The sequence below is a fragment of the Notolabrus celidotus genome, chromosome 20, assembly GCF_009762535.1.
Source record: "Notolabrus celidotus isolate fNotCel1 chromosome 20, fNotCel1.pri, whole genome shotgun sequence".
In the NCBI taxonomy this organism is placed as follows: domain Eukaryota; kingdom Metazoa; phylum Chordata; class Actinopteri; order Labriformes; family Labridae; genus Notolabrus; species Notolabrus celidotus.
Window position 1 is genome coordinate 16336333 of NC_048291.1, and position 27723 is coordinate 16364055.

Sequence of the window (27723 nt, forward strand, 5' to 3'; positions counted from 1 at the left end):
CCTCACAAGTGTACCGTAAAGTGTGTGAATCACTGTATTACGTTTAATGTATTACATTTAATGTGTTGTCTTTCTTTTTCATTAGGCTTTATTAAAACAATTAAGAAGCAAAGCCACAGAAGGAACATTTAAAAAAGAAACACGCCATGGCCATGGATTTGTGTTCTTCTTAGAGAAAATAAAGAGGAAAATATTTGCACAGCTGTCTCAGTTGTATGAACCTCCTGGGCTCTTTAATTGTCCAACATGTTGCATCAATAAGCACCATTTTGAATGATTTTCTTTTTCACTTAGCCCTTGTTCCCTCTGTACCTAGTTCCCTTTGCAGTAACAATGTGTGGGAGGGTGGATAAATACAGATACAAAGGTAAAGGATGTTTGTGTTCATGTCTGAATCTTTGCTGCCACCATGTGAACATGTTGATAACTGCATTCTCTTCAAGAGCTGCAATAATGGAAATATACAGCATGGCATATCACATTTCACAGATGTCCTGGCCCTTATAAAGCTTCACAGTAAACACCACTGCACATGAATCAATTCTAGGATAACATTTATATGCACATGAAATGTATTGGCATACTAATTGGTCAGACTTACGTGTGTAGCTGCAGAATGAAAGTATCCCAGAAACCGGATTATGAGATAAAACCATGTATCCATGTAACACTTTGTTGGATGAAAGAGTGAATTTATCCTCACTTGGCACCAGTGTATATCCTGCATGCTCTCAGACACTATCATTGACACTGGCATAATCCTGTATCTCTGTGTGCCTACAAATACTAGCTGCAAAGAACCTTTTATCCATACTATAATTTTCATGTGCAAAAAATGTGACTGCAACTGTAAAATCACATGCAGCGTTAAACCTATTTGACACGTCCTCATAAAGTAGTAAATACAAATCACCAGGGTCAGAATGAAATAACAACTATGGCAGTCATTTAGACAAGATGCAGTCCCCCTGGTAACCACAGGGGGCCAGTCTTGCTGCAAAAATGGAGGCAACAACCCAAGTGAGGGATGAGGGAGCCAGCAGGTGAGCTGAGGAGTGGTGAAGGATTTTTGGATGGGGCTCAGAAGCTGTCTCTTCTTATATCACTTCATAGTCCAACCCCACACAGAGGAGCCCGAATCACTCACCCAGTGTGACTGTGGGTGTGTGCATTAGGGTGGGGGGGCAGCCATGCAAGGCTGACAAAGTGAATAAGTCAGCAGATCAGGGTGCAAGCAAAAAATAGAGATGACCTGGCCTTTTTGTGTGAAGAGGCCCTTCTGTCATTTTTATGCATGGATATTTAGGGTGTAAAAATGACACCGGCTGCAGCCCGGTGTTGCTGTCAATTGTTGAGAGGAGAGATGTCAAAAGGCAATTTGAGCCACCCTTCAATTCACATGCCGCCTTATTGCATCTCACCAAATTGTATAGAGCAGAGGAGAGCTCAGACAGCTGTGATTTAGAAGAAAATACATACTTCACATCCACAAAATCGATAGAAACTTCAGAGCACATCAGAAAGCTGTCCTGCGATGAACCTAAACCAGACTTGAGGAGTTATCTCAGAGTTGACATGACGCCAAATATGTGACGCTCGCTTACCCACTGACTGCTGAAAGCCATTTGGATTGCAGCATTGCAACAACAGTAAAAATGTAACACTTGAAAAATAACCTGTAATCCCCTTCTTTAAAGGACGACATGCTATCTCGGCCATGCGAGTTGAGGGGAACTCCAAGTTTGATTGATTGGTTTTAGTTTCTAACTGTATTTATTGCTTTCATCTGCCACACAAAGCATTTTATTATACATGACGATTAAATGTTTCTCGTAATTTGCACTCATGCAGTGCTTTGAGAGCATTAGCAAAATTCAACTGTCAAGAAGACATTGTAACCTATTTCAGTGATATGCTTATGCCTCAGGCAGACTGGAGTTAGTAAGATACTGTGGAAGTGCAAGCAACAGCCTGATTTCAGATATGTCAACATGAAGCAGAATGACAGACAAGCTGTCAGAAGCAGCCATGGGCAGAAGCACCTGGATCTCTCCCACATTAATGTCTCACTAAACCACCTGCCTGTGTCTTCCATCTTGAGCCCCTGGCCAACCTGAAATCTCATCTAACCATCCTCATATCAGTCCTTCACTCGATACAGACAATGTGCTGAGGATGCGAGAGCATCTTCTGCGCCTCAGATGCCCTAAGCACTTACATGTCACATAACATAGAGCAGAGATCAGCCCTCAGAAATCAGTCTCTCTCTCTCTGATCTCTACGCCTCAGAAATGTGTTCTCGCATATACAACAAGATGTGAGTCATGAAAGGACAGCCAAATGTCAAAGACAGAGAGAGGAAAGGAAAAGAATGGAAACATGCATGCAAAACAGGGCTGGCAAGAACAGAGCAGAGGCTGATTGGGGAGGGGATGAGACACAGAGGCAGCCAATGCGCAGCTCTGCATCTTGAGGAAGAGAGAGAGAGAGAGACAGAGAGAGAGAGAGAGAGAGAGAGAGAGAGAGAGAGAGAGAGCAGGGGAGGGTGAGGGAGAAAGAGAGGAAAAGAGTGAGTGAGGGAGAGAGAGGGAGGGGGTGAGGCTGAAGCAGTCACTCTGGGAGGGAAGATTCCAGGGTGATGCTGTTGGATGTGAGCCGCTCTTCGCTTAGCGCTCTCTGGCTGTCCTTTGACTGAGCCAGTGCTGAGTGAGTGTGCTAGCTGTGATCCACCAGCTCTGGGGGGATCTGCTGCTGCTTGGACTGAGGCAGAATCTGACTGGCCATTTCCCTGCTGAGGCTGTCTGGAGCAGAGAAGGGTTGACTGGAGCTGAGGTCCAGGGCAGGGCAGGGCAGGGCAGGGCAGGGCAGGGCAGGGCAGAGCTGGCTGTTGGGCCGTTTGCGCCAGGGCCCCACAGAAAGCAAACATGAGCGTTCCAATGCTAAAGATCGGGGCGGTGCTCAGCACCATGGCCATGGTGACCAACTGGATGTCTCAAACCCTGCCCTCTCTAGTGGGACTCAACGGGACCACCATTTCCAGAGGGGGCACCTCGGAAAGGATTGTCAGCGTGCGTATGACTTTCTTTGCTTTTTTCTAAGTGAGTGTGCGCTGAATGTGTTCATTCATGCTTCGGTTTTTAGAGTAAGACAGAGAATTGAAGTGGCAGATGAAAGATGGACATAGAGAAAAGAGTGAGGTTGTGTGAGTTAGTCTGTGTTTATATTTTAACTGTGAGCGATTTTTGATAAAAGTGAGACTGTGTTTCAGGAAAGTGATGTTTAAAGAGAGATATGATGGTGGTGCAGACATGCATGTGAGGGCAATATTTCAACTGAACATGACAGATGCATATGTTCCTGCATGAGTCATATTAAGTATAATGAAGCTGATTTGTTGGCTTCTGAGTATGAGTGATGAGAGGTGGAGGATACAGTGTGGATGGCCGTGGTAAATCATATGTTTACCGGGGTGACGGGAGGTAGGGAGTGTTTCTGAGTGATGTTCAGGCTGATCTCATCAGTCACTCACCTCCAGGCTGAGAAGGATGATGCTCAGAATCAGAGGTGATGGGGAAGCCGGGGAGGTTGAGACAATGTTACAGTTACATATATGTCTTTTTTTCTGTTCGCTTTGTCTCTTTCTGGATCCTTATGGTCCATCTGTGGGCCATATGAAGAGAGGTGGCACAGATAGAGGGTGTTTGGTAACTAAAGTTTTGTTTACAGTTACCCTTTTCTTATTTTAAATGTGCACATGCAGAAAAGTAAAAGTTCCACCAGTCTGTCTCTTAGTGCTCCTCTCAATTAGAAAGAAGGCAGGCAAAGTGATTAGATAATTAATATTTTTTGCCTCTATCCTGATTGTGTTTTTATGGCAACTTTCCCATTAGGAAAAATGCCTTAGTCTGTTAAAATGATCGGATAAAATTGAACGTCCCAAGAGAACTGTGACCATCTGGAAATGTGTGTGTATGTTTGTGTGCTTAAATATGTACTCTGAGTATGTGTTGGCATTCTTGTCTCAGGGGTGAAGGTCCATCTGTTTGAAGTTAGGTTTCATAATCCAGAAAGTTTGTTAAAACAACAATTTGCCTCTTTATTGGTTTTTAATATTGCAGAGAGCTGTAGAACTTAGATGTTTTCTGTGGATAAGACGGCAGGTTTAAACTGTGCTGCCTTTGTGTAAATGTCAAACATCAAGTTCAGAGTATTCTGGTCTTAATAGCTTGTCTTTATCTTTGTAACAGCATGTACATACCCCAGTAGGTAGTTTTGAGAACATCAAAGCTAAATTATAATATAACCTTGGTACCAATATCAGAGCATAAAGCCTGTTTGAATTATTTACAACACTAAACTCTATAATCCTATTGAACACACACTTTCCCTTTGAAGCTACAATATCCAATAAACTGTTCATTTGTTTTCTATACCTGCTTATCTCGCTCAGGGTCAAGAACGTGAAACATAGTGCCATTTTTTTCGATTCCAGACTTATAACTGAAAGCCGTGTAATTTCCATTTCAAAAGGCTGGATATGATAAAACATTACATCCAATAATGAGAAGATGTTTTCTTTTGGCAACCCCTCACTCACAAACCCAATGGAGGAAATTGTGGCTATTGAAGTTCATCATAGTTTCATCAATACTGATGAGCCAGTTTGATGGTGCAGGATTATTTCAGTATAACATTGTGCTGTGATGGGAAACATCTGAAATAATCTCCCCTCGTAAACAATGGCAGCAAATTAAACTTTAATGTGAAACCTTGCCTCAAAGAACCATCACTATTAATGAGACGTTTTCCAGTGATGATCTCAGACGCAGTCATGAGTCTTACAATGTTGAGACCTCTAATTGAAGACAACCTAGCTTGGGTCTTATGACACTATGGTGCTAGTTTGCCACTGGCCATTGGATTGCTGTTCCACACCCTGGCACCCATGCATGCTGCGTCCCATATTCTCTAGAGCCATTTGCAAAGTCTGCCTCACTTGCTCTCTGCGTCTGTCTTCGAACCAGTTGATCTCAGAGCACAGCTGACTGAGTTTTATATGGGCCTTTTTCTGCCATGGTACTAAGCAAAACACTGCCTGGATGCTTGTGCACATCTGGATAGTGGAAGACCATGTTCCTTAATGAGCACAAGAGACCCTGCAACTGTAACACTTAGTTATTTCCTTGGACCACACTGTGTAATCACACCAGATCCACCTAACAGACTGACACATATTACTAAAATTCATAACATTGGTAACCACTTTCATTGTTTAATTATCTTACAATTAATTCAAACTTAAAAATAATTTTGGAGTCAGTTATTAAGTTTATAGGTTAATTAAAGGCACAGATACATGTATCTGCCGCCGCATTAGCAAGTAAAAGTTTCAAGGCTTTGTCGCCTGTAGATTTTAGTCTTAAATGTGCTTACAGCCCTTCAATGAGAAACTGCATGGAAAAGTACAGTTTCAGAAGTTGTTCAATACACTCCATTTTAAAATGACTAAGTGAAAAATTGAAGGTATGGTTGGTTATTCTCTAATGAGGTCTGAAGTACTTGTTGACATTCCGCACAGTTTCACAAAGGTACGTGGCCTAAGCAGGCAACAGTATGAATAGTTCTGGCTTGTAAGCAGCGTTATTTTTATAGAAATATTCCTCAAGTGGAAAAAGAAGCCCTGTATGCTCTTTCAACATTATTCTTAAAGCATAATCAAGACAAACAACGCAGGACAAGAGTTACAAAAATGATATTGACAACTTGTAAACTACCAGAGTAACAGCTTTCATCTGTGCATTAAGCAGGAACACATTCTGAGCCATCTTTCTGTAATTCATTTCATAAATGAGTACAGTATGATGTTAGAAAATGAAAAAAGAACAAAAACAAATGTGTGAGTGACAAGTGATCAATCAATCAATCAATCAATCAATCTTTATTTGTATGGCGCCAAATCACAACAAATGTTATCTCAAGACGCTTTTACAAACATAGGAGATCTAGACCACTCTATGTCAAGTGATCATACTTCAAAAGGTGCTTATAAAAAGATAAGCACAAGACAATCAGACTGCATCAATAATCTTTTTAAAGTTCAAGTAGGAAACGTGATAGGAAATGTCTAATCCATAGAGAAAATCAGACATTAGAAAAGTATGGCAGAAGCACACTCAATGTGCTGTACACAAGAACTATTTGCTACTCTCTATGTTAATTTCCAGTCAGTGTTTATGCTGGATCTAGTCAGTTTCTCAGTGAGTGCTTCACTAACCAAGAAGCTGAGTTCTCCTGGGGCTAAGCCAGCAGTGCATGCATGTTGGATGTATTGCTCATAAGAAGTACATACCATGCATTGTGAACATATATTCGGCTGTAGAGTCAAGCTCCAGTTAAAGCATGTGACTATCAAGTCAGAGAAAAAAATTGAAAAGTTTGACTCATACATAAAACTCCTATAGAATGAGTTATTTAATCCACTTGTGTCTCAGTGGACATTAAATGTACGCAGGAAAAAAGAATCCATATGGGGAACAAAAGTAACAAAACGTTATTTGTCGTAAAAGAAAGTCTTTCGCTGGAAGTCTTTTATCCCTAACCGCCGGATACACCGAAAAGTTTGCCATCATTCTTAGAGGATATATTTTAGTCAGAAGATAGCTGATGGCTTTTTGAGCTTACATCACTATACACGTCAACTGATGACCCTGATGATGGACTGACATCAGATTTTGCAGCCAAGGCAAAATGCAATACAGAAAGAAACAGAATCAGAACTTAAGTTGTTTTTCATACTTCAAATGTTACCCTACTAAATAGAGCTAAGATTAAAAATACCATTCAAGTTAAGGATTAAACACACAACCAACAACCAACATGCCTTTCTTGAATATGTATGCTGAGATGCAAATAGAAAACTTTAAACCTTTACATGCTGTTGTATACCCATGATATTGCATGGATAGACCTGACAGTAATGTGTGTGTGTGTGTGTGTGTGTGTGTGTGTGCGTGCGTGCGTGCGTGCGTGCGTGCGTGCATGTGTGTGTGTTTGTGTTTGTGTGTGTGACTCTTCCTTTGATATCTAAAATAAGCAAGCTGTGAGGCAAAGGAGTGAAGAAATTATTCTCACCATCAAAAGAAAGCATGGAACAACAAATGGCAGTGAACATAGAGCCAACACTGAATCTGATTGGGGTCACCCAGTCTCTGTCCGTCAGGGTGTGAGACTGTAAACTTTATCACATTCACTGTGCAGTCCAATAAAGCAGATTGTAAAGATTGATTCTTGGCTATAGATTAAAGATTAAACACTGCTGCAGATTTTTATTTGAGCACTTTGTTTTTATGTTTATAGTGCTGTGTTCTTTTTAACTTTATTCGAGTTCAGAGCCTGACAGGTGTCCTCTACTGCCCAGTCAATGTTAAGCATTGTGCACAGCCAGAATCACAGTGAAAGTTCATCTTGTAATGTAATTTTAAATTGTTCTGATACATTAACTAATTATGCGATAGCCTGTGTACAAAGCAGTATTGATCCCAAACTCTATGGGCTGGTAATCGGGCTTCTGACATGGTTCATTTGCCATGATGACAGTGCAATTTCCAACCAGCTGAACTTTAACTGAATCATTGCTTTGTCTTTCAAAAGCGATCTGAAGATCTTATTCACACACCTCTGCAATCCATATTTTCCTTTGATGCAGCACTGACTGTGTTCTCACAGTTTATGCAGTGTGTTCTCACGTTAGCCACCCTGCCACTCTTGTCTCCCTCCTCTACTAAACATTAACCACAATGAAACTGTCTTCTACCCATGTAACACTAGAGCAGATGCCAAATGCGGCTTCACTGGGGCACGTAGAGCGGTGCTTGCAGCCTTCTCCAACAAAACGGGTTAAAGTTGTGGGTGCTCACTTGTACGTGCTCAGCAAAGTTTAGAGTCATTTTCTTTCAGCAGCCCAAGAATCTGTAAGTGAGACCCCTTGAAGCATCATCCTACCCCTGCTGTCATTCAAGTGTGATCTGGATTAGATTGACTGAGCTGCAGTTGGAAAGTGAACAGGACTGCGCACAGGAGGGGTGGCAGTCACAGGAGTGATGGAGAGTCAGCAGGGAGGGAAAGGAGGCAGCAGGGAAAGGGGCATGATGAGTTTATGACTCATATTATTGACTGGCAACCATGCAGCACTGATTGTGGTAATCGCTTTTCTTTGGGTGGAGGGGAGACCAGGGACTTCAGCAGGAGTCCTCATTGAGTTTTATTTTGAAGGGCAGCAGCTTGCCTGTGCATTGAGGATTGAGTGAATGTTCATTTGTACAGCAGGCGTGTAGTGCATGTTTGTTTGTGTGTAGGTCATTACAGCAATATACTGTAAATTTGAAAAATGAGATCTGATTGTTTGGCGATGGTATAGATAGAACTCAGCTCAATGTAGCAGGGACAGATGTTGCTGCTTTGCTGAGGACAAGTAGAGAGAGAGAGAATTTAAAGCCTGGCACAAAACACTGACAGAGAGAGAGAGAGAGAGAGACTGTAAAACTGTGATAAACAAAGTTGGCATTGCAGATGGAAGCAGAGGAAATAGATAGATTCTATCAGTACTACCTTTTACTTTGTTATACTTACTCTCTGACTGTCTCACCTTGACGTCCCCTTCATTTTCAAAATGTTTCTTACACACTCTCTTCACATCTCTATCTCAGTTTCTCTGTTCTTGCACTCTCCGTCCTCTGTGGTGATGCAGCGTCTCAGATGTGATGGCAGTTCAGTTCACAGTCTAGCCAGCGGTCAGCTCTCTTCCCTATCTCACGAGAACCTGTGCCGGCTTCCGCCCGTTTGCCCCTTCTGCCTGCTGCTTATGAAAGTTATAATAGACTTCCCGTCATGCTCATAAAGTTGGGAGTTGTGGATTTATGATCTCATTTAGCTCTGGCTTTACAGCAGCAAGCCAGCTCCAGGGTCGGTGTAATGAAACGCCAGAGGAAGTTCATCCTGCTACTCTCGACAGTGATACCCGGAGCCTCCAATGTCTAATTTGGACGATCGCTTCCAACTTTGTTAATCATGAACAATGAAAGAGTGAGGCAGCACTCTGGTAATGGCTCATGGTTTGATTGCTTTCATCATGGTTGTCCTGAAACTATAAATACTCATATTATAAACATCTGGGAGCTTTAAGATGACAATCAGAATTATTTGTCTGGCCTCAGGCTCCATCCCATCTGTTCACATTTGTGTTTCAGATGTCTCATTTTATATGAAATATGCAGGAGTGACAGGAAGGCAGGCTGTACACTTTATAAAGTGAGTCCTCAATCGACCCAAGGTTTTTATCACAAGGCTTATTGTCCTCTGAGGTCTCATCCTTGTCAAAACAAGTGGATCTGGTGATTAAACGAAAAAATACTGAATATTTCCACTAATAATCTGTGTTCATCTGAAACTCTCTCACTTTCTTTAGCTCAGCCTCTTTCTCAACTGCTCAAATCCTTTCTCGGAATACCTGAAATGTTTCAAAGAAATGGTGACATCACTGGAAACACAAAGAAAGTATAGATCAGTGAAGCCAGAAGAAACCAATCAGTTATCTAAATTAGTTGCTTGTCTAAAAGACATAAAGACCTGGATGACCAGAAATTTCTTACTGCTAAACTCAGGAAAAACTGAAGTGATTGTTATTGGCCCCAAACACCTCAGAGAGACCTTTTCTAATAATATAAGTACCTTAGACGGCATTAGTCTGGCATCCAGCACCTCGGCTAGGAATCTAGGAGTCCTATTTGATCAAGATTTATCCTTCAACTCCCAAATTCAGCAAATCTCAAGGTCAGCCTATTTTCACTTGCGCAATATTTATAAAATTAGACACTTCCTATCTCAGAGCGACGCAGAAAAACTAGTCCATGCATTTTTTACCTCCAGGTTAGATTACTGTAACTCCCTCTTATCAGGCTGCCCCAATAAGTCTCTAAAGATTCTTCAGCTAGTTCAAAACGCCGTAGCTCGAGTATTGACTAAAACTAGGAAGAGGGAGCACATTTCTCCAGTGCTAGCTTCTCTACACTGGCTCCCAATAAAATGTAGAATAGAATTTAAAATCCTTCTTTTAACCTACAAAGCCCTTAAAAATCAGGCACCCTTGTATCTTAAAGAGCTCATAGTGCCCTATTACCCCTCTAGAACTCTACGCTCCCAACATGCAGGCTTGCTAGTTGTACCTAAAATCTCTAAAAGTAGTGTGGGAGGTAGAACCTTCAGTTATCAGGCCCCTCTCCTTTGGAATCATCTACCAGTCAGGGTCCGGGAGGCAGACACCCTCTCCACTTTTAAAAGTAGGCTTAAAACTTTCCTTTTTGACAAAGCTTATAGTTAGAGCTGGATCAGGCTTGGACCAGCTTTTGTCATGCTGCTATAGGCCTAGACTGCCGGGGAAACTGGCACACTGACACACTGGGATCCTAGCTCAACCCCTTCCCCCCAACCCCCTCATCACTTACTTTAACTCTGCCTGTCCCATTAAAGTTACTAACCATAGACCTTTCTGGAGTCCCTGAGCTCCATTGTCTCGTAGATTCCTCTGAGCTGCCGTAGACGTCCTCCTGCTGTGGACGATCTGGACTCCAGCTGATACGGACGTGCTGGACTCCAGCGGCAACAGCTTCTACGACTCGTCTCATCACTATCACTTCTCTCTCTTACTCCCCTCTATCTGTCTTTCCAGACCCAACTCGGTCGAGGCATGATGGCTGTCTAACATGAGTCTGGTTCTGCCTGAGGTTTCTGCCTGTTAAAAGGAAGTTTTTCCTCACCACTGTAACTAGCTAAATACTGCGATGTGCAATGCTCATGATGGATTAAGGTGGGGTCAGACTGAGTCTTACCCTGTCTTGAAGTTGGGTCTCATAATTTGACATAGTGTGGTCTAGACCTCCTATGTTTGTAAAAGCGTCTTGAGATAACGTTTGTTGTGATTTGGCGCTATACAAATAAAGATTGATTGATTGATTGATTGATAGATAGTATAGAAGTCTGGATATGTTTCAAAGTTTGGCTGACCTTTGACGCTTATGAAATCTTTGATACATTTGTGTCTGACAGGTAAAACATGAGACTCATGACATCGATATGGGGAGTCTGGTGTCCAATAAACTAAAAATGTATCATCCAAACTTTGTATTGACTGGAAAAATCTGATGAAACTCACAAAAATTGGGGTAATGCTGTGCAGCATTTAGTAGACGAGGAGTGAAGTTGGAATAGCATTTTCTTTTTGCTACTTTTTAGCTTAGCAATGTCCACACCTTCCCATCTCATCTCCTCTTCAACCCTCTCAGCAGGTTTTAACTCAAGTTGTCATTCAGTATTGTGACTGTGCACTATTTGAACTAAGCTAGAGGAAATAAGAGCCATTACTCTTTCCCTGTCAGCCTTTTCTCAAACCACAACTCTCTCTTTTCTGCCAATCAGTGCATCATGAACTCCCACTTTATGCATTTTTTAAATGGGACGGTGGGAGGTTGTAGTAGGAAGACAAGCCAGTAAGAGATGGTGGGACTTCATAGGACCAAGCTGTTGCATGTGATGTCATGGGAGCAGAGGGAACCCTAGGGTAATGCAAAAGAGGCAAGCCAGAAATCTTAAAAGAGCAATTTTCGTTTTAACATGCAAGCTCAATTGATTTTTCATCTCTCTTGCTCTCTGTGGTTCTCTGTTGTTTTCATTGCTGCTGTCTTCTTTCTTAATGGGCTTTAGCACGGCAGCCATGACTGTGACAGCTTTGAATCTGGCACTTACATATTCTATTTCATCCTTCACATCTAATGGTTGAATTTCTGGAGGAGTCAACAGTAAACCTTGTCTCACTTGAAGCCATAGTCTCTCTGGGAGGGGAGGATTATCTCAAACCTGAAGTGCTCCCAGCTAGCTGTCACTGATCACATGGTGCAGATAGCACAGGTTGTTTAATCACTCTGGACCTGCTTTCAATATGCAAATACTTTCTGTTAATTTCATTCTGCATAGTATTCTGAAACATTTGTTACTGGGGGTTTTATTTTCCCTGCACTAATGAAATGTCTTTTGGCCGCATGGTGTAGCACCATGTTAAATGACCCAATGTCAATGACCCACACTTCACTGCAGAGAAGAGGCTGAATTCTGTTTACATAAATAAGACAAAATTCAAAAACACATTCAAGTTTACCTCTTGCACCCGAGAGATGGGTTGTTTATGAGCGCTGATATGTGGATGTCTGTGCGATCACTCAGGCACAAAAAGTGTAGGTATAGGGACAAAAAATTAGCATTAGAGAAATCCACTTCCCTCCTGCTCCCTATAGTGCCTGTTACTGCTGTGAAAATGGGGAAGTTAGCGCAGAATGGATAGGAGGGTGGTAATGAAATTGGAACTGATTCAAATAAGCTCTTAATTTCAGCCCAGCATTTATGAAACATTAATGAAGAAGGGAGAAGATATGTTGCTGTGAGAATCCCTGGCTTGGAAAGAGCACACAAGGAGCACAGCATGAGTTAAAACATGTTGTATAATGAAGAAGGTATTATGATAATTTCTTTGACACACCTCCAATATTACCTTGCTGACTTATGACACTAACCCAAATGAAAGAGTGCAACGACCAACTGTGGCTCGCTCTCAAGCTGATAGCAGTTATAAAATATTGATGCACACTTCTGCACCCATCGCAGGAATCTTTTTTAACCAAAAGTGAATATCTGGTGCGTGGGCAGACAGCCCACACATATATGGATATGAGGTAATTTTATTGAAGGCAGGAGGCTGTGCATAGCCTCAGAGTGAGAAACTTAAGTGGATTGTGCTTTTTCAGGCAAGCTAACCTGCACCTGTTAACACGACAGGATATCAGCTGAAATGAGAAGCCGATGTACCATACTGTGGAATAACAATCACTATCATACACATACCCGTAAATCCGATAAAACCCTCTTGGGGAGTGTGCAACTGCACAGCATGTAAAATTAAATGCATTATTAAAATAGGATTGAATTTATGTACAGCGTATAACCATACATTCTTTGTGTTCTTGCATGCTGTTCAGCAGATATTGCATGTACAGATGCAGAGGGGGGATCACAGACATATTTAACCACTCGAGCTCTCACACAGACATGCTACAGCCCTGACAGTGAGTGAGACGCAGAAAGAGAAGCAGACAGAAGAAAAGAATCTCCCCTCAGGCGTTGGCACGATGAAGCAGACAGTCAGATGGAGTTGAAAGAAACTGAAGGAGGTCTTGCTGTAGAGATCATCTCTTTTGTTTCTTCTTAGCTTCAACTCTGGCCTCTGTGGACCTCCGTCTTCCACCTCCAACTCAAACCCCTTCGACGCTGGATTTCCTCAAAGAAGTAAACTAATGATAAGAAGATGCTGACTGCGAAAGCTTTGCAGGCCTCTGCAGGAGGCTGCCCACTGACTCACAAATTTGCATCAATATTAAGAATAGTGGAATGATAATTGAGCCAATGAGCCAGTGAGGTCCACAGTGAGTCATTCATGTGCACAGAGGACATTTGGTCATACTGAAGTATTTCTAATGTATGTGTGTAATATTCCCTGAATACAAAATGAGAATAGAATATTACTCCTGACTAAGTTTAATTACATTTAGATGTATTAATTTTGAAAGTGCAGGAGCCAATTTAAAACACTTTGATTATACTGAAACATAAATACGAGAACAATGTGATGTATAATAGCTGCTTACTGTGCAGTTGATCTCACAGTATATTTAAGTGCAGCTCACGGAGCTATTGTCTGTTTGCCACAGTTCATTTGGAGCCAGAGAGATTTAAAATTCATTCATTCTGGGAGTGTGAGGGAGGCAGGAGGGAGGCAGAGAGGCAGAGAGCGGGAGAGGAGAGAAAGAGGGGGGGTTGGAGTACCAGGGGGCTAGGAGGAGTGACAAGATGTGACAGTGAGCACATTGGCTTGCAGGGTGGCTGCTTCTTTACACTCCAATCACACAGTCCCCCCGTCCCCAAAGACATTTTAATCTGATCCCCCGGCCCATGAAGACGAGAAGCAAAACACTGAGCAGGAGAGCAGAGAAGCAACATTTTATACCCTGTCTTTTTCCCTCCCCTTACGTGGATGGCTCTTTAATTCTATCACTAAAATAGCTGCTCCTTTTCTCATTACATTATGCTTCATATCTGAGTGTGTGTAGATATTGTGAATGAACGGATTGTCCAAGCCAGGCCTTTAAAACTGTGTACATGCGCGTGTTCTTGCAAGCACACAGCACTACTTTTGATTGGATTAGTCAGAGAGAGACATCCACCCTTTCAGACTCACCCCTCCTCCACTGGTAACGGGCCGCATTATCGATCCCGAACAGCTCCATTTCCTCTCTGTGTCCAAACTTATTAGATGCTCTGCTTTCACACAGCCTGGCCTGATCCCTCCTTCTTCCCCTTTTCTTTGAAATCCCCACTTCCCTCCCATTTGTCTTTGTCTTTCTTCATCTTCCATCAAGATCTAACTCTATCTCTGTCGTGTTTTTCAGCCCTTTGTCTATTTCCCACCAGTGATCTTGTCTTATCTTAATCTGCTCTCATTTCTGCTCATTTTCTCCCCCTGACTCTTCCTATCCTCCTATCCTCAATCTCTTTAACTCATTTTCTCTGTCTTTACTGATGTGAGCTTCACTTCTGTTAAGCTAGGGGTTTGCTTTCTCTCTTTTTGTAGCTCTCCAGCTGATACTGAAATGGAACTGTGAATGTTTTTGAGTAGTTTGTAGGATCAATTGCGATTAATTGTTTTGGGGGAGAGTAACGTTTGACAAGCTTTCAAGAGAGAAAGAGAATTCCATTATAACTCAGAAATTATAACTGAGATAAATTATGGTGTCAGAATGGGCACAGCTAATCATGATATGGAATGCATTAAAGACTACTTTTTTCCTCCGAACACTTTCATCAACACTGTCAAGCACTGGATACATTTACTATTTTGAAAATGTTTTATATAAGGTTGAACACTTCCAAGATAACCGTTGATACATGCTGGCAGATTAAACTTTTCTGCCCTCATGCACTGTGAAAATCCTGCTCGGTAGCAACACCGATAAACAACAGACGACAGAAGCACCCAGTTTCTTCTCCTGGTCTAAGTTATATATGTCTGTGTTTCTGCAGGCCCTGTACCCGAGCCCGGAGGAGGGCTGGCAGATCTACAGCTCGGCACAGGACGCAGATGGGAAATGTATCTGTACCGTGGTCGCACCAGCCCAGAACATGTGTAACCGCGACCCACGCAGCAGGCAGCTCCGCCAGCTCATGGAGAAGGTGACAGCTGTCAATAACACACTCACTCACTCACTCACTCTGAGACACGACTGTAGCCCACGCAGACACACAAACAAACAGTCACGCTGCACTGCGCCCGTGTCTGGCTTCGTCTGTCAAATGCAGGCTGCTGAAGTTACCAGTCTTACTTCTTTTCGCCAACAGTTGATCAGACATGTAGATGAGGGTGATATCAAACTCAAGACAGTAGCTTTTACTATTCAAACTTGTATTTTTTGAGTATCAAAGCTGCTTAAATAAGGACTGGTTGCATTAATAGAATAAATGTCCTTAGCATAACAGGCAACACTGCAATGAACAATGATATTGTACAAATTTGAAGCAGGAAGCCACAGTGGCAGCTCACTCCTGGTGTTTGAAGCCTTTTAGCATGACAGGCTGTAAACTATGCAATCCCACAATTACCAGATAACATAAATCTAGTTTTAATGGTTGAAGTTGGGCCAACAACCGTATGAACAGGAGGAGAGGGCAGTGAACAACAATATGTCAACTGTTGCTCAGGTGATGACTGTCAGTCAGAGCAGCAAGACCACCTTTAATGTTCTCATAAAGCTGTCCTCCTGTGGTGCACTTTAATTTGAATACTGAATATGAGCAGGATGCTCACCCTTAGTAGTCTGTAGGTTTCCAAACGCAGATCAGTGCTGTTACAATGGCAGAAGGTTCCATGGTTGATCGCTGCCAACCATCTGCAAAAGACAAGTTAACTCTAAATTAGCTTGACTACAAAAAGAACATATTGAGATTTGTGTTATCTTAAAGTTAAAATATAATTTTACAAAGTTGCTTTTCACATGTTTGAAGTGTTCCCTGTCAATGAGGGGAAATGGTGACAAACAGACATCTTTACTGAGTTGTTATATTCATCCTGCTACCTGGCGCTCTCTTTGGTTCAAACCTGTTGCATTAGTGTCATTACTCTTACATCCTTGTTGTGATTTTTTTTGAATTTTTACTGGCAAAAAAATCCCAAGTGACATTGGAAAGTTTTCAGGAGTTTTGTGCATGTAGCATATCATACAGTATTTAATTTGTCAATAAAAATCAATTGAATTCAAATTAGTTTGAAAAATCCTTGAAGACAGGCAGTGCTTTGTGTGTATCCTGGCACCGTAAATTTTGCACACACTGAGTTTTCTCAGACCTGTGCTCATTCTTTATTTCTCTGTGAGCAAAAAACAGTCAACACTCTTTATGAGCCAACTCGTGTCACATATGACAGGCAAATAAATTAAAGTAATACAAAAACATGTACAAACACAAACCCTTGAAGTAGACATAGAGAAAAGCAAGCAAACACTGTTTCAGCAAGCAGACAATAAATCTATGTGTTATATACACCCAGTAAAGTGTTATTGACCTACAGTGCACTGCAGAGTATGCAAATGTAATTTCCTGCTGGTGTCTTGTGCATGAACACACACACACACACACACACACACACACACACACACACACACACACACACACACACACACACACACACACACAGATCAGAGGTGAAACTACAGGCAAGAGAAGACCTCTACACACAAGTGGTCCACAGCTGATCTTGACTCACATATGCATCAGCATTGATTGGTGATTTTCAGGCAGTGCATCTGAACTTACACTCTTATCTACTTGTTCAACACTGAACTAAGAAAATGAACAAATAGTGCTTTAAAGATTTTGTTGCTTAATGAGCCATGGCAGCTCGTGGACACTCAAAACTAGCATATTAGTTTATATGTACGGTTCCACAGAAGAAAGTGAAAGCCTGGGAGCAGAGATACAGAATAAAGTGGGTGAGACAGGAGGGCTGACATTGATGCGGTCTAGTGAGGAGAGGTGGTGGTAAATTGAGATGCTGAATAGGCTCTGAGGTCCTGGTGGATCAATGAGACACCTGAATTCACATATTGTATTCATTCTCATTGAAGCTTGCCTTTTCCCCTGACAGTCTCTGTCTGCTGCTCTTTCAAGCACACATTCACACAGACAAAATCCACACTGATACACACTTTAAAGAAGAATTCCAGCAGAGCAAGCGTATTCTCAAAGCTTTTCAGAGAAAGTGGTTACGTTCACTGAGATACAGTATTTGCAGGAATGTAAATATGTACTGCATGTCTTTGTAGGAGCTGTCATATACTGTATTTTGATGTGTAAATCTATTTTTGAAAGGTTTGGCATGTTTATGATATAGAAATGAAGTGTGATCAGTTTCTTTTTCTGGAGGTGTAAATGTGTCATTCGCTGTTTCTTGTAGTTCCCAACACATATACACTGTAAGACCTGTAACCACATCATCAGCATTCACCAATCAGGTAAAGCTAAAGTGAGCTTTTTTTTTTAGCTGTTTATGGAACAGACAGAAAATAATACTGATGTTTCTTTATATCCTAAAAAGCAAACATGACCATCTCTGTCAAGTTATTTTTAATGTTTTTAATGAAACTGTTGGTAGTGGGTAGGTATCAGACCAAGTGACTACATGATGTTCCATTGCAAGGAGTCTCAATGAGGGGTACATCTGAATAGTAAGAGAGAGCAGGGAGAGATTTTTTATCAATAAACATTTACTACTCATGTACAAGAGAATATCTGCAAAGTTTGCTTTGACCACAGGCGTCAAAATCAACAGAAACAGAAATTTCCACACAGGAGCTTTAATGAGGATTTTTGTTACAACCCTCCCTTCCTATTACTGGTTATGCAATCTGATTGAAGATAACTTAATTCCAGCAAAAAAACTGTCCTAAAATCACTGGTAATTTCGTTAACGACAATGACAAGCTAAAAATATACCACTGCTAATAAAAATTCTGACAAGCTGTTTGTTTTTTTTTAACGATATGAAGACAAGACGATGACAGGACAAAAATGTAAGTGGTGGACGGCCGGATATTCAAACTCGTGAATCATTATAATTTCCCCCCCGGTGTGTGTTAGTGACAAAGCCACGACCAGCTACTGGATGACACCACATTTGATATTTGACGCTTGCTGTTTTTTGCTGCTATTACTGTTAATAGCTCCTTGCCTACAGCTAGATTTATCCTAGTTTGGTGATGTATTAGATAATATATTTAGTAAGACGTCTCAAAGTTTTGATCAACTCTTATTTCATTAATTCAAATAATTATCAATATTTGGCTGTATGGCTCTGTTCTGGTAACTCCCTGCCCTCCCACGTGCTTATGTGGAATGTCAAAGCCTGAAGTGGAGAGAGCACACCTTTCCTCTCTTTCATGTGCTGGGGAGAGCAGCAGTAGCAAAGACCCCCTGGGATACAGAATAGAGCAGGTATCAATATTACACTTGTAAAATCAGGTACAGCATAAGAGGTGCTAGGTTGGAGGTGGGTTGCAGAGGAAGCAGCAAGAGAAGGCAGGCTAAAGCAGTTTAAATAGAATGCCAATTTTGCTATTTGCTATATGGATGTGTACAGTAGATGTAATCAGCTGAGCTGTCAGCTGATAGGGACTGGCATTAAGAGCAGCTGATGTTCTGCAGTCCGAGCTTAACTTCTTGGTAGGTCTTAACTTATGCTGCGATCAATTTATCAAAGGTGACGATGCAGTTCACAGCGTGCCTGTCACTGCATGTACATTTAGGGATTGTTGTCAAAGTGCAATCCTTGCATTGTGTGTTCATATAATCTGTATTTGAAACCAGATAACTAAAAGAGTGATGTCTTTTTTCTTGACTTGGAGTTGGAAGCATCCTTTTATATTACCACTTTTATCTGTGTGTAATGCACTTTCCTTACTCTTAATAGATCAGCAGAGACAGCACTGCAGCATTACATTGGAGAGTCTAGGCTAAATTATTCAACTAAGATATTACACAAGTTAGAGGGTTTTAAGAGTGTAATGTTGCAGATTTAAACACTTGATACAACCTTGATACCAGTATGTGATCTGCTAACTGGATGAGTTTAAAGAGAGATCATTTTTTCCACTGACTTGAGTTTTTATTGACCAAAACTAGACTTATATGTTTTGAGTTTTTCATTGGAGAAGACTGGACTAAACTATAAAAGGGCAAAAAGGATTCACTTGCAACCAAAACTAATAAGCATTAGTCTAAAGTCTAAAACTTGGACTAAATCTAAAATAGCTGCCAAAATCAATACTGCCTCCAACCGCTGAAAAAGAGCTGAATGAAAAAAATGAGAATAATGATAGTCCAGTGAAAGCATGTGAGTGAGGATTAGTTCGACATGGATGAGAATTTATAGTGACAGGACACATTGACAAAAATAAAAAAGTAATTGGTGATGGTGCAACTTGACATATAAAAACATTTGTTTAATGGTTACAGTGAACAATGACAAATAATATATATGGCACTGCAACTGCACATTGACATCATTGTGTATTTGTTGGTGCTGAGTCTATGTCAGACAGATGTAGATATCAACTCTCATTTTTTAAGGCTGCAATTATTTTTGTTGCATTGTATTGCTTTTATCATTGTTTACACTCTGTACCTGTGCAATGCTTGTAAGACACAAGTTGTCAGTGTTCCAATCAAATTCAGTCCACAGCTCAGCCTAATGAGGACAGTTGGGGTTATTAAGGTTTTAGCCGCACACAAGTTAAAAGAAGATGTTTTGGTCTGTGTGTTTGCTCACATAATAGTAGCACACCCGCTAAGGCATCCTAATTTGAACCCAGAACGTGGGGAAACATTTTAAGCAAGCCAGAGACACAAGGGCTCGCTCTGACAGAGAAAGCCAAGGTGACACTAACAATGTCTAAAATGCCCTCTGTTCAGAGAATGTAGAGTATCATTGTGCTTAGGCCTCACAAACACAGGCAAAAATCCATTCATAGCAGAGCTTACTCTGAAGGATGATGGTGTAAGAAAACTGTCGGCATAGACTTTGAACACCTCATCTCCTTTTGACCTCTCTACCTGAGTGTCTGAGGAGAGAAGGGATAAAATGAGACGGGAGGGCACAGTCGGGCGCTGAAACACACAAACACACTTGAGTATTTGGTACAGAGTGAGTCATTACAGTGGACATGAGGCAGACACACCTGTGACTGACTGGATTCTTGGAAGTGTGATGGTGGGGAGCATCTGACAAGGCCAGAAGACAGTATGAGAGCCATTTTTTTATATATATATTAGTTATCATGGTTCAGAGAATTTAGAGATTCCAGACTGACATAACAGCTTAGCAGGAGGGGGAGGAACCTGCATCTGTTTCGACTCCAGGCTGGTGGAAGAGTTCACTGCAACACCTTCCTTCAACTGTTCCATATGCACTGCTGTCAAACTCGATTTAATTGGTGTAGAAAACATTCTCTGACCAAACATTTCCTGGCAAGTTCACGAAGCATGTGGGAGAAGAGCTGGGCGTACAAAACAGTAGGCTTGGACACAAAGTAATTGAGTGGGCTGTCAAAGAGTAGGCAAGCAAGGCATTTGGTACAAAACAGACTCAATGCCAAACTGTGACCTATGAGAGTTCGGACTGTTTTTGTTTTGTTAGAAGTGATATGAATAAATAACTTTGTGGAGTGTCAGTGGCTCATGCCTGTGTGGGCGAGCTTGTATTTGTGTGGGTGATCGGACATATGCACACGTGAGGCTCCTGAATGCCCCAACAGCCGTGCAACATTTGTCAATGTTCAGAAGATTTCTGGCCAATTCAGGGCGATGTGCAGGAGATGAGTGGGTGTATGAAACAGTAGGCTGGTTATGCAGCTACAGAGTGGGCTGTCAAAGAGTGAGCAAGCTGAGTACCTCGTACAAATTAAACATAGTGCCGACCTGACTCCCCCGAGAGCTGAGATTCAATAAACACCTACTTGACATGTTTGCTTCTCATGAGATGTATTCTTTGCTTTATTGTTTGAATGTTCTGACAATTTGTGCTCACTTTCATTGTGATACTTATCGCCTACTACCCTTCTGTGCATAGGATATTAATATCCTAGCTTGACCTTGTTGACTCTTTTATATAATTTGTAATATATTATGTTTTTATGCAACATCCTGATAATTTTCTGTGTTGTTATTTAAAAATCTTCACACCCTTGCTTTAGTTACTCTTCCCCCTTGTTTCCCTTTTATTCTTCGCTTTTGCATTTCAACAACACCTCTCCGGTTTCTGTTTATTTATGATATAAATGGACTACAAATGTTATGTTCTTATATTGTGCTTGTTGATAATCTGACAAGGGATGTCTACTTCAGCTGGCTAAACAAGCAAACGTTGTTATCCTTGCTACTAGAATCAGTTGTTAACAGATTTTTTGTTTTTTTAAGATTATTATTTATGGCTTTTCTGCCTTTATAAGAAATGATAGCCTGGGAGAGAGGGACCGGAAAGGTGGGGGAAAAGAGGGGGACAACATGTACCAAACACTGCGGGGAAAGGCAATCCCGTAACCAGCACAATAGGGCTGCCAAGATTAGTCAACTAGTCGACTAGTTGTCGACGATCAAAATCGTACCTGGGGTACATGCTCCAGTAAACAAGCTAACCCAGTGCCCTATTTGACAAAACATTCTTGTTTTAATAATTGTATCCCTACAAATGCTGGACATAGTTGTGTCAGCTGTAGCGCAGCCTGTAGCCATTAGCTGGGGCTGTAGCTCCAGTTTGATGCCACAGCCATAATGCTATAATGATCTACTACCCTTGTGTAAAAAAGCACAGATGATGGATGGCATGTCATAGTGTTGAGTTGTTTGGCAGTTTATTGATCTAGAGAATGGAGATAAAGTTGTATGTATCCTGTGTTTGGCTGAACTGGTAAACACTTGACTAGAGCAATGCATAACCAGATTAGGCCTATGGACATTAGCCTGCAAGAAGGACCAAAGGCTGGTTTTGCTAGATCTGTTAACTAGAGATGTACATTTTAAGTATTTTCCATGATACATTTTTGGAAATGTTAACGATCAATTATCGATTGATCAATAAAAAAAAACATTATTATACTTATGTCAAAAACAAGACGCTCGAGTGGCTGCTTGTTGCAGCAGCTCTCTCTTCGTTGTTCTTTTTTCTGCCTACTCGCTCTTATTGAGAAAATAAACTTGTGTATTCGGTCAGGTGTCAGCCAGGGGCGCAACTGGGTCATAATCAGTCCAGCAGCAGAAAAGCTCAGACGGCTCTGACATTGCTCGTCTGCAAACATAGTGTACTAGCAATTCCCAACAGTCTGTTGGCTTTGTATTCAAAGGTGGGGAAATGTCCTGTTTAAAGTTGTCAACCTTTGTGTCCGTGTTGTTGTTGGCAGACCTGAAGCACAGCCGCAGCCGCTAGCTGAGCGTCTCCGCTGTGAGCAATACCTTTAACAGCTGATTCACATCGAAATATGCTTTAAACCTAAAAACGCCCCCTTGATAGCTGAGTGTAATATGAGACCACATGTTTGTTCCATGTACGGAAAATTGAGAACAAAAATGCTTGTTTTGAGTAATGTCTTAACAATCAATTAATCGATTATTGATTAATTGTGTACATCCCTACTGTTAACGTAGCCACACTTTGGCAAACCAATTTCACCATGTTGAATAAACTGTGCTTACTTTGACTGTTTCCTTTTTTATTTAAGTTATACTTTTGGGCATTTTTGCCTTTATTGATAGGATAGCTGTAGAGGGACAGGAAATGTGGGGAGTAGAGAGTGGGGGAAGACATGCAGCAAATGGTCCTGACTCGGAGTCCAATTGGCAACCTCTGCAATGAGGAATGTAGCCTCTGTATGTGGGGCACTTAGACCGCTAGGCCACCAGTGCCCCACTTTGACTGTTTTCTGAGAGTTCTCTTACCTTTAGATCAGTTGGTTGGAGGACATTTAAACGACAAGGAAATTAGATGCACTGTTCTGACTCAAAGCTCTTGTACACTACATGTCCCATTCATCTATTCACACCAATGGAAGAAGCTGCTACACTAAATGCCCACTAGAAAAAAATAATCCCATTCATATGCCACAAGAAGCAATTTTGTGCTCAGTTCCTTTTGATTGACAGACAATAGCCACCCTAATACAATATAATCTTTTCTTTATGCATTTTTTATACCACATTTATTAAAGGCTATAATTTTTTTAAAAGGCATTGCCCAAGCAGCACAGTTCATCCTGAAGTTTGTTATAATTGTCACTTATCGGTCTTTTCTTCATACTGGGTGAAAGCCTAAGCATCTAATTAACAGTTTAGAGCAAATAATGGGAGACAGCTTCAATACAGACATGACAGGCTCAAATTAAGCTTAGCCAGCTAAGCTCGCTTTGCACAACAGATATTTACCGCGAACTATTTGTGTGCATGTCCCCGGAGTTTTGTATGTGTGTTTATATTTATATATATGTGTGTGCATTTGCGACAGGTTCAAAATATTAGCCAATCAATGGAGGTGCTGGACCTGCGGACATACAGAGATCTACAGTACGTGAGAAACACGGAGAGTCTAATGAAAGTGGTGGATGGAAAGCTGAAGGTGGCCTCGGAAAATCCCCGCAGTCTCAATCCAAAGGGCTTTCAGGTAATTTGCTGTCTGTCACCTCTGGTACTGTGGTGAGAGTGTGTATGACTGGTGGGTGAATGTAGATACCATTAGATGAGGCTCTGCTCTCTGTGTGCTCACAAACTTTGCCAGAGTGCATTGCAATCTCTTTGGCTGTTCACAGACAATAAAAATTTGTATGGCTTTTGATAAACAGCTCCAGCTGAGGTGGACAAACAGAATTCTAAAACTATCTTGGTCAAAGAATTGTGCTAACTCACATGCTCCTGAATAATTAAACCTCTGGACCTAGAAGAGCCAGAAAAGGAATGTTTTTTTCTTTTACTGTCTTTCTCGTTCTACATCATTTCCCCTCTCTCCTCACTCAAAGATATACTTAACATTCTGGTGACTGCTCTTAGATAGCAGGCACATATATTCACATTTATCTCTTCCTTATCTCTCTACAAGCTGAGGCTCAGCTGCCATTATCAGTGGGCCTTTTTGTCTTCCTGTCAGCAAGCTGTCTGGCCCCGACTTTCTCCACATTCCTCACACTCACAGATATTAGATGGGTCATAATATAGCTTGATTAAAAGATGCATTGATAAATACTTAAGAGTGCTTTACAGCTGGGTTGTTGTCTCAGTAGTAGGACAAGCATGAAGAGCTGTTTTGCTTTCAGTGTATTTTATGAAAGAAACTCCATATGAGGTGAGGAAGATGTTTATGAAAATTAGCCAATTCATCATCTGAACCTCAACGTCTCATCGTAAATTTGCAGAAAAGTGAGCATTAAATTCTAGGACTTTTCTGAATGCAAATCTGCAATTCAATAAAGAGAAAAAAAGTATTTAGAAAAGCAGGACTGACCAGGGCAGGTTGCCTGATGAATGCTTGCAGCTCAAAGTTGCCAATGGCAAAGCGTGGGAGATTAACGAGGCCGAATTTTCGCAGCTTGAAAAGGGGAAAATGAGATTTATGATGTGGCGCCACAGGGCTGAGAGCTGCTCCATCACCAGATTTACGATAAACCTTAACACGAAGGAAACAGCCCCTCCTGTGGTGGCTACACTTTATTGATACACCTTTTTCTCTTTTCTAACTTCCAAGCAGGCAGCCTGGCTCTCCTGCTGCTCCCTGTACTCCAATCTAAGGACACATTGTTCTTTTCCCCTTGTAAACAAAAGAATGTCTCACAGAACAAGTTTACACCCAGCCCAGCTGTACCATGCTCCTAACTGTGGTTAAAGATAACAACTCAACTTTTAGACAGTAAACAGACTTGCATTTGATCAAATTGAAAATAATGTGCAAATACAGAGGTTTTCCAATCCTTTTAGAGGACTGTAAATAGAAATAGATTGCTACTTACAGATCATGCAAAGAAGCCAACACAATTGAAACAAATGGGCAGCAGCCAGATCAATACAGACAAAAAAGACTGCAACTGAGAAAACTTTTTTAATCCCTCAAGAAAAAGAAACTTCTGATGGAGGAAAGAGTAAAATGAATTGAACATTTAAAAAAAAATATCCAAGAAAATGACAGTAAAAGAAAATCAAGAAAATCTAGAAATTTAAGAGAGAGATCAAAGTAATAACGCTTCAGTGCAGGGTACTTTGAATGTCATGACAAATCTGGTCTCTAACATGTCAAACAGATGAACCAGCACCAAGCTCCACATGAGCGCCTGATTGAGAGATTATCTACAAACCAGAAGTAACAACTGGAGATTGAATGGCTCGCTCCTCTGTACTCAAACACTGTTCTGACCAGTGTAAGTTTTATATCCTCCCAGGGTTTTATCCTCTTCGGCCCATTTGCCATTTTATGTCTTTCTCTGCCATGGTTATTGTAGGAATTGAAAAACAAGGTGACTGAGTTGCTCCCCCTGCTGCCAGTACTGGAACAATACAAGACAGATGCCAAGATGATTCTTCGCCTTCGGGAGGAGGTGAGGAATCTGTCCTTGGTGCTTATGGCCATCCAAGAAGAGATGGGGGCCTATGACTATGAGGAGCTTCGTCAGAGAGTCCTGCTTCTGGAAACCAGGCTTCACTCCTGCATGCAGAAACTAGGTATACAATTAATACAAATGAGATGGTGCGTGATTGTGTTTGATTTGAGATCCTTTCAACAAAATCATTGAAGACTAAAAAATTTAGGACAACAAGGCGTTATTGAAAAAGGGCCTAAAAAAGTATGAATGAATAACTGATAATACTCTTGTGCAATGCGTTAGCTTTAACTGAGGATTTCAAGTTTTCGATGACTTAAATGATAAAGATAGTGACTCTTTAGCCTACAAGTAATTGGTAATCTGTTATGTGTTCCAGTGACTTTATTGAACAAAGTACAGAGGAGACGAAGTTATTAGAAATAGCAAAGGAATTTGTTACAAATGTGCTAAGTACAATATGCTGACCAGAAGAGATCATTAAATTGAATGCTAATTTTCATAAGGTAAATGTTATCCATCAGGAAAATTAGAGGCCTTTATATATATATATATATTTTTTTTTTTTAACTTTAATTTCTAATGAATAAATATTATTATCTAAAAGACACTTAATTTTTTTAATCCAAATAATTTGCGAAATTTCAATAGATAATCAGTATTGATTTAATTTTTAATCACTGGTTTAAAATTAGTCTTTTTGCATTTCTGAACAGTATTCAAGTCCATATTGATTTAACACTATAGACAGATTTATCGATTGTGCCGATAGTACCTGTACTCAAGAGGCTGATAAAAATAATAAACAAATAAAGTCTGCGGACACTGCAAGTAGTTTTGTCAGTGTGGCTGCTGTAGATGCAATATTAACACTTTCCTGAACGATAACACATATTTCTCATTCTAAATGACGGCATATCAAATCTAAAGCAGATACTGGCTAGTGTTTAATATATATTCTGTTGTAATGTTAGAATAATGCTATTAAATAATGCCTCTGACATAAATATCACTCATCTTCTAAACTATGTAGCATTACTTGATGTGTTTTTCTTCTGTTCACACCACCGTACATTTTGCTTTGGATTTGCCAACTGAGTTATCTGGGAGGTTTTTAAAAGGAAAATATTGCATTCAAATGCACAGTGGTGTTATTATCAATCATGGCAGCAGGAGAAAGCAGGAAGACGCCACATCTTGACTACAGTGTGTTGAAAGGGATGAAAAAGCACTTGATCAAAAGTAATAATAATAACAAGCAGTTCATTTCAGACCTTAATCACAGTGCCATCAACGCTGACAGTCTGTGCAGAAATAAAAACCCTTAGTTGGACACAGGACCTAGCGTGGTGGAAATCCTCGTGTCAGCATGAGCTGTTTTGTGAAAATGTTTATTTTGTGTATACATAACCACAGTTACTAAATGCCTACATAACTCTATATATTTTTTTATGATGTCTAACATTCTCTTCTTTGACTTACAGGATGTGGGAAGCTGACCGGTGTAAGTAATCCAATCACAGTGCGTGCATCAGGGTCGAGGTTTGGCTTCTGGATGACAGATACCATGATCCCAAGCTTAGACAGCAGAGTAAGTCCCCTCGGTTTCTACTTCACGGTTTGTAATTCAACAATTCCAGGGGATAAGAACGATATGTTTTTGTCAATATACATCCAAACTAAGTTAGGTGTTAAATGGAGAAAATATTCCTAGCAGCAATTCTGTCGAGATACTCCAGTGACTGATGGACTGCTTTCCCAGAGAGAGAGAGAGAGAGAGAGAGAGAGAGAGAGAGAGAGAGAGAGAGAGAGAGAGAGAGAGAGAGAGATTCAACAGGGATGCAAAACTGAGTCACTGATGGATAGCATCCCCTTCCTTGTCTTCCTCTGTCACTACAACTCAAGCTGATTAATCACTTCATCATCATGGAGAAATGAATGAGTTGTTTGG

The 27723-nt window shown here is 40.9% G+C and overlaps 1 protein-coding gene across 3 annotated transcripts in view; it reads left to right on the plus strand.

Moving 5' to 3' along the window:
* The window catches only part of olfm2a (olfactomedin 2a), a 50263-nt gene that overhangs the window by 20170 nt on the left and 2370 nt on the right, over positions 1-27723 (plus strand). The window contains exons 1-5 of one of the 3 annotated variants that reach the window (XM_034710574.1): positions 2529-3068; positions 15178-15327; positions 23696-23851; positions 25674-25893; positions 27257-27363. In XM_034710574.1, coding sequence (XP_034566465.1) covers positions 2925-3068; positions 15178-15327; positions 23696-23851; positions 25674-25893; positions 27257-27363 — 777 coding nt within the window. In that variant the 5' untranslated portion in view covers positions 2529-2924. The other 2 variants (XM_034710576.1, XM_034710575.1) reach the window with 2 other exon arrangements.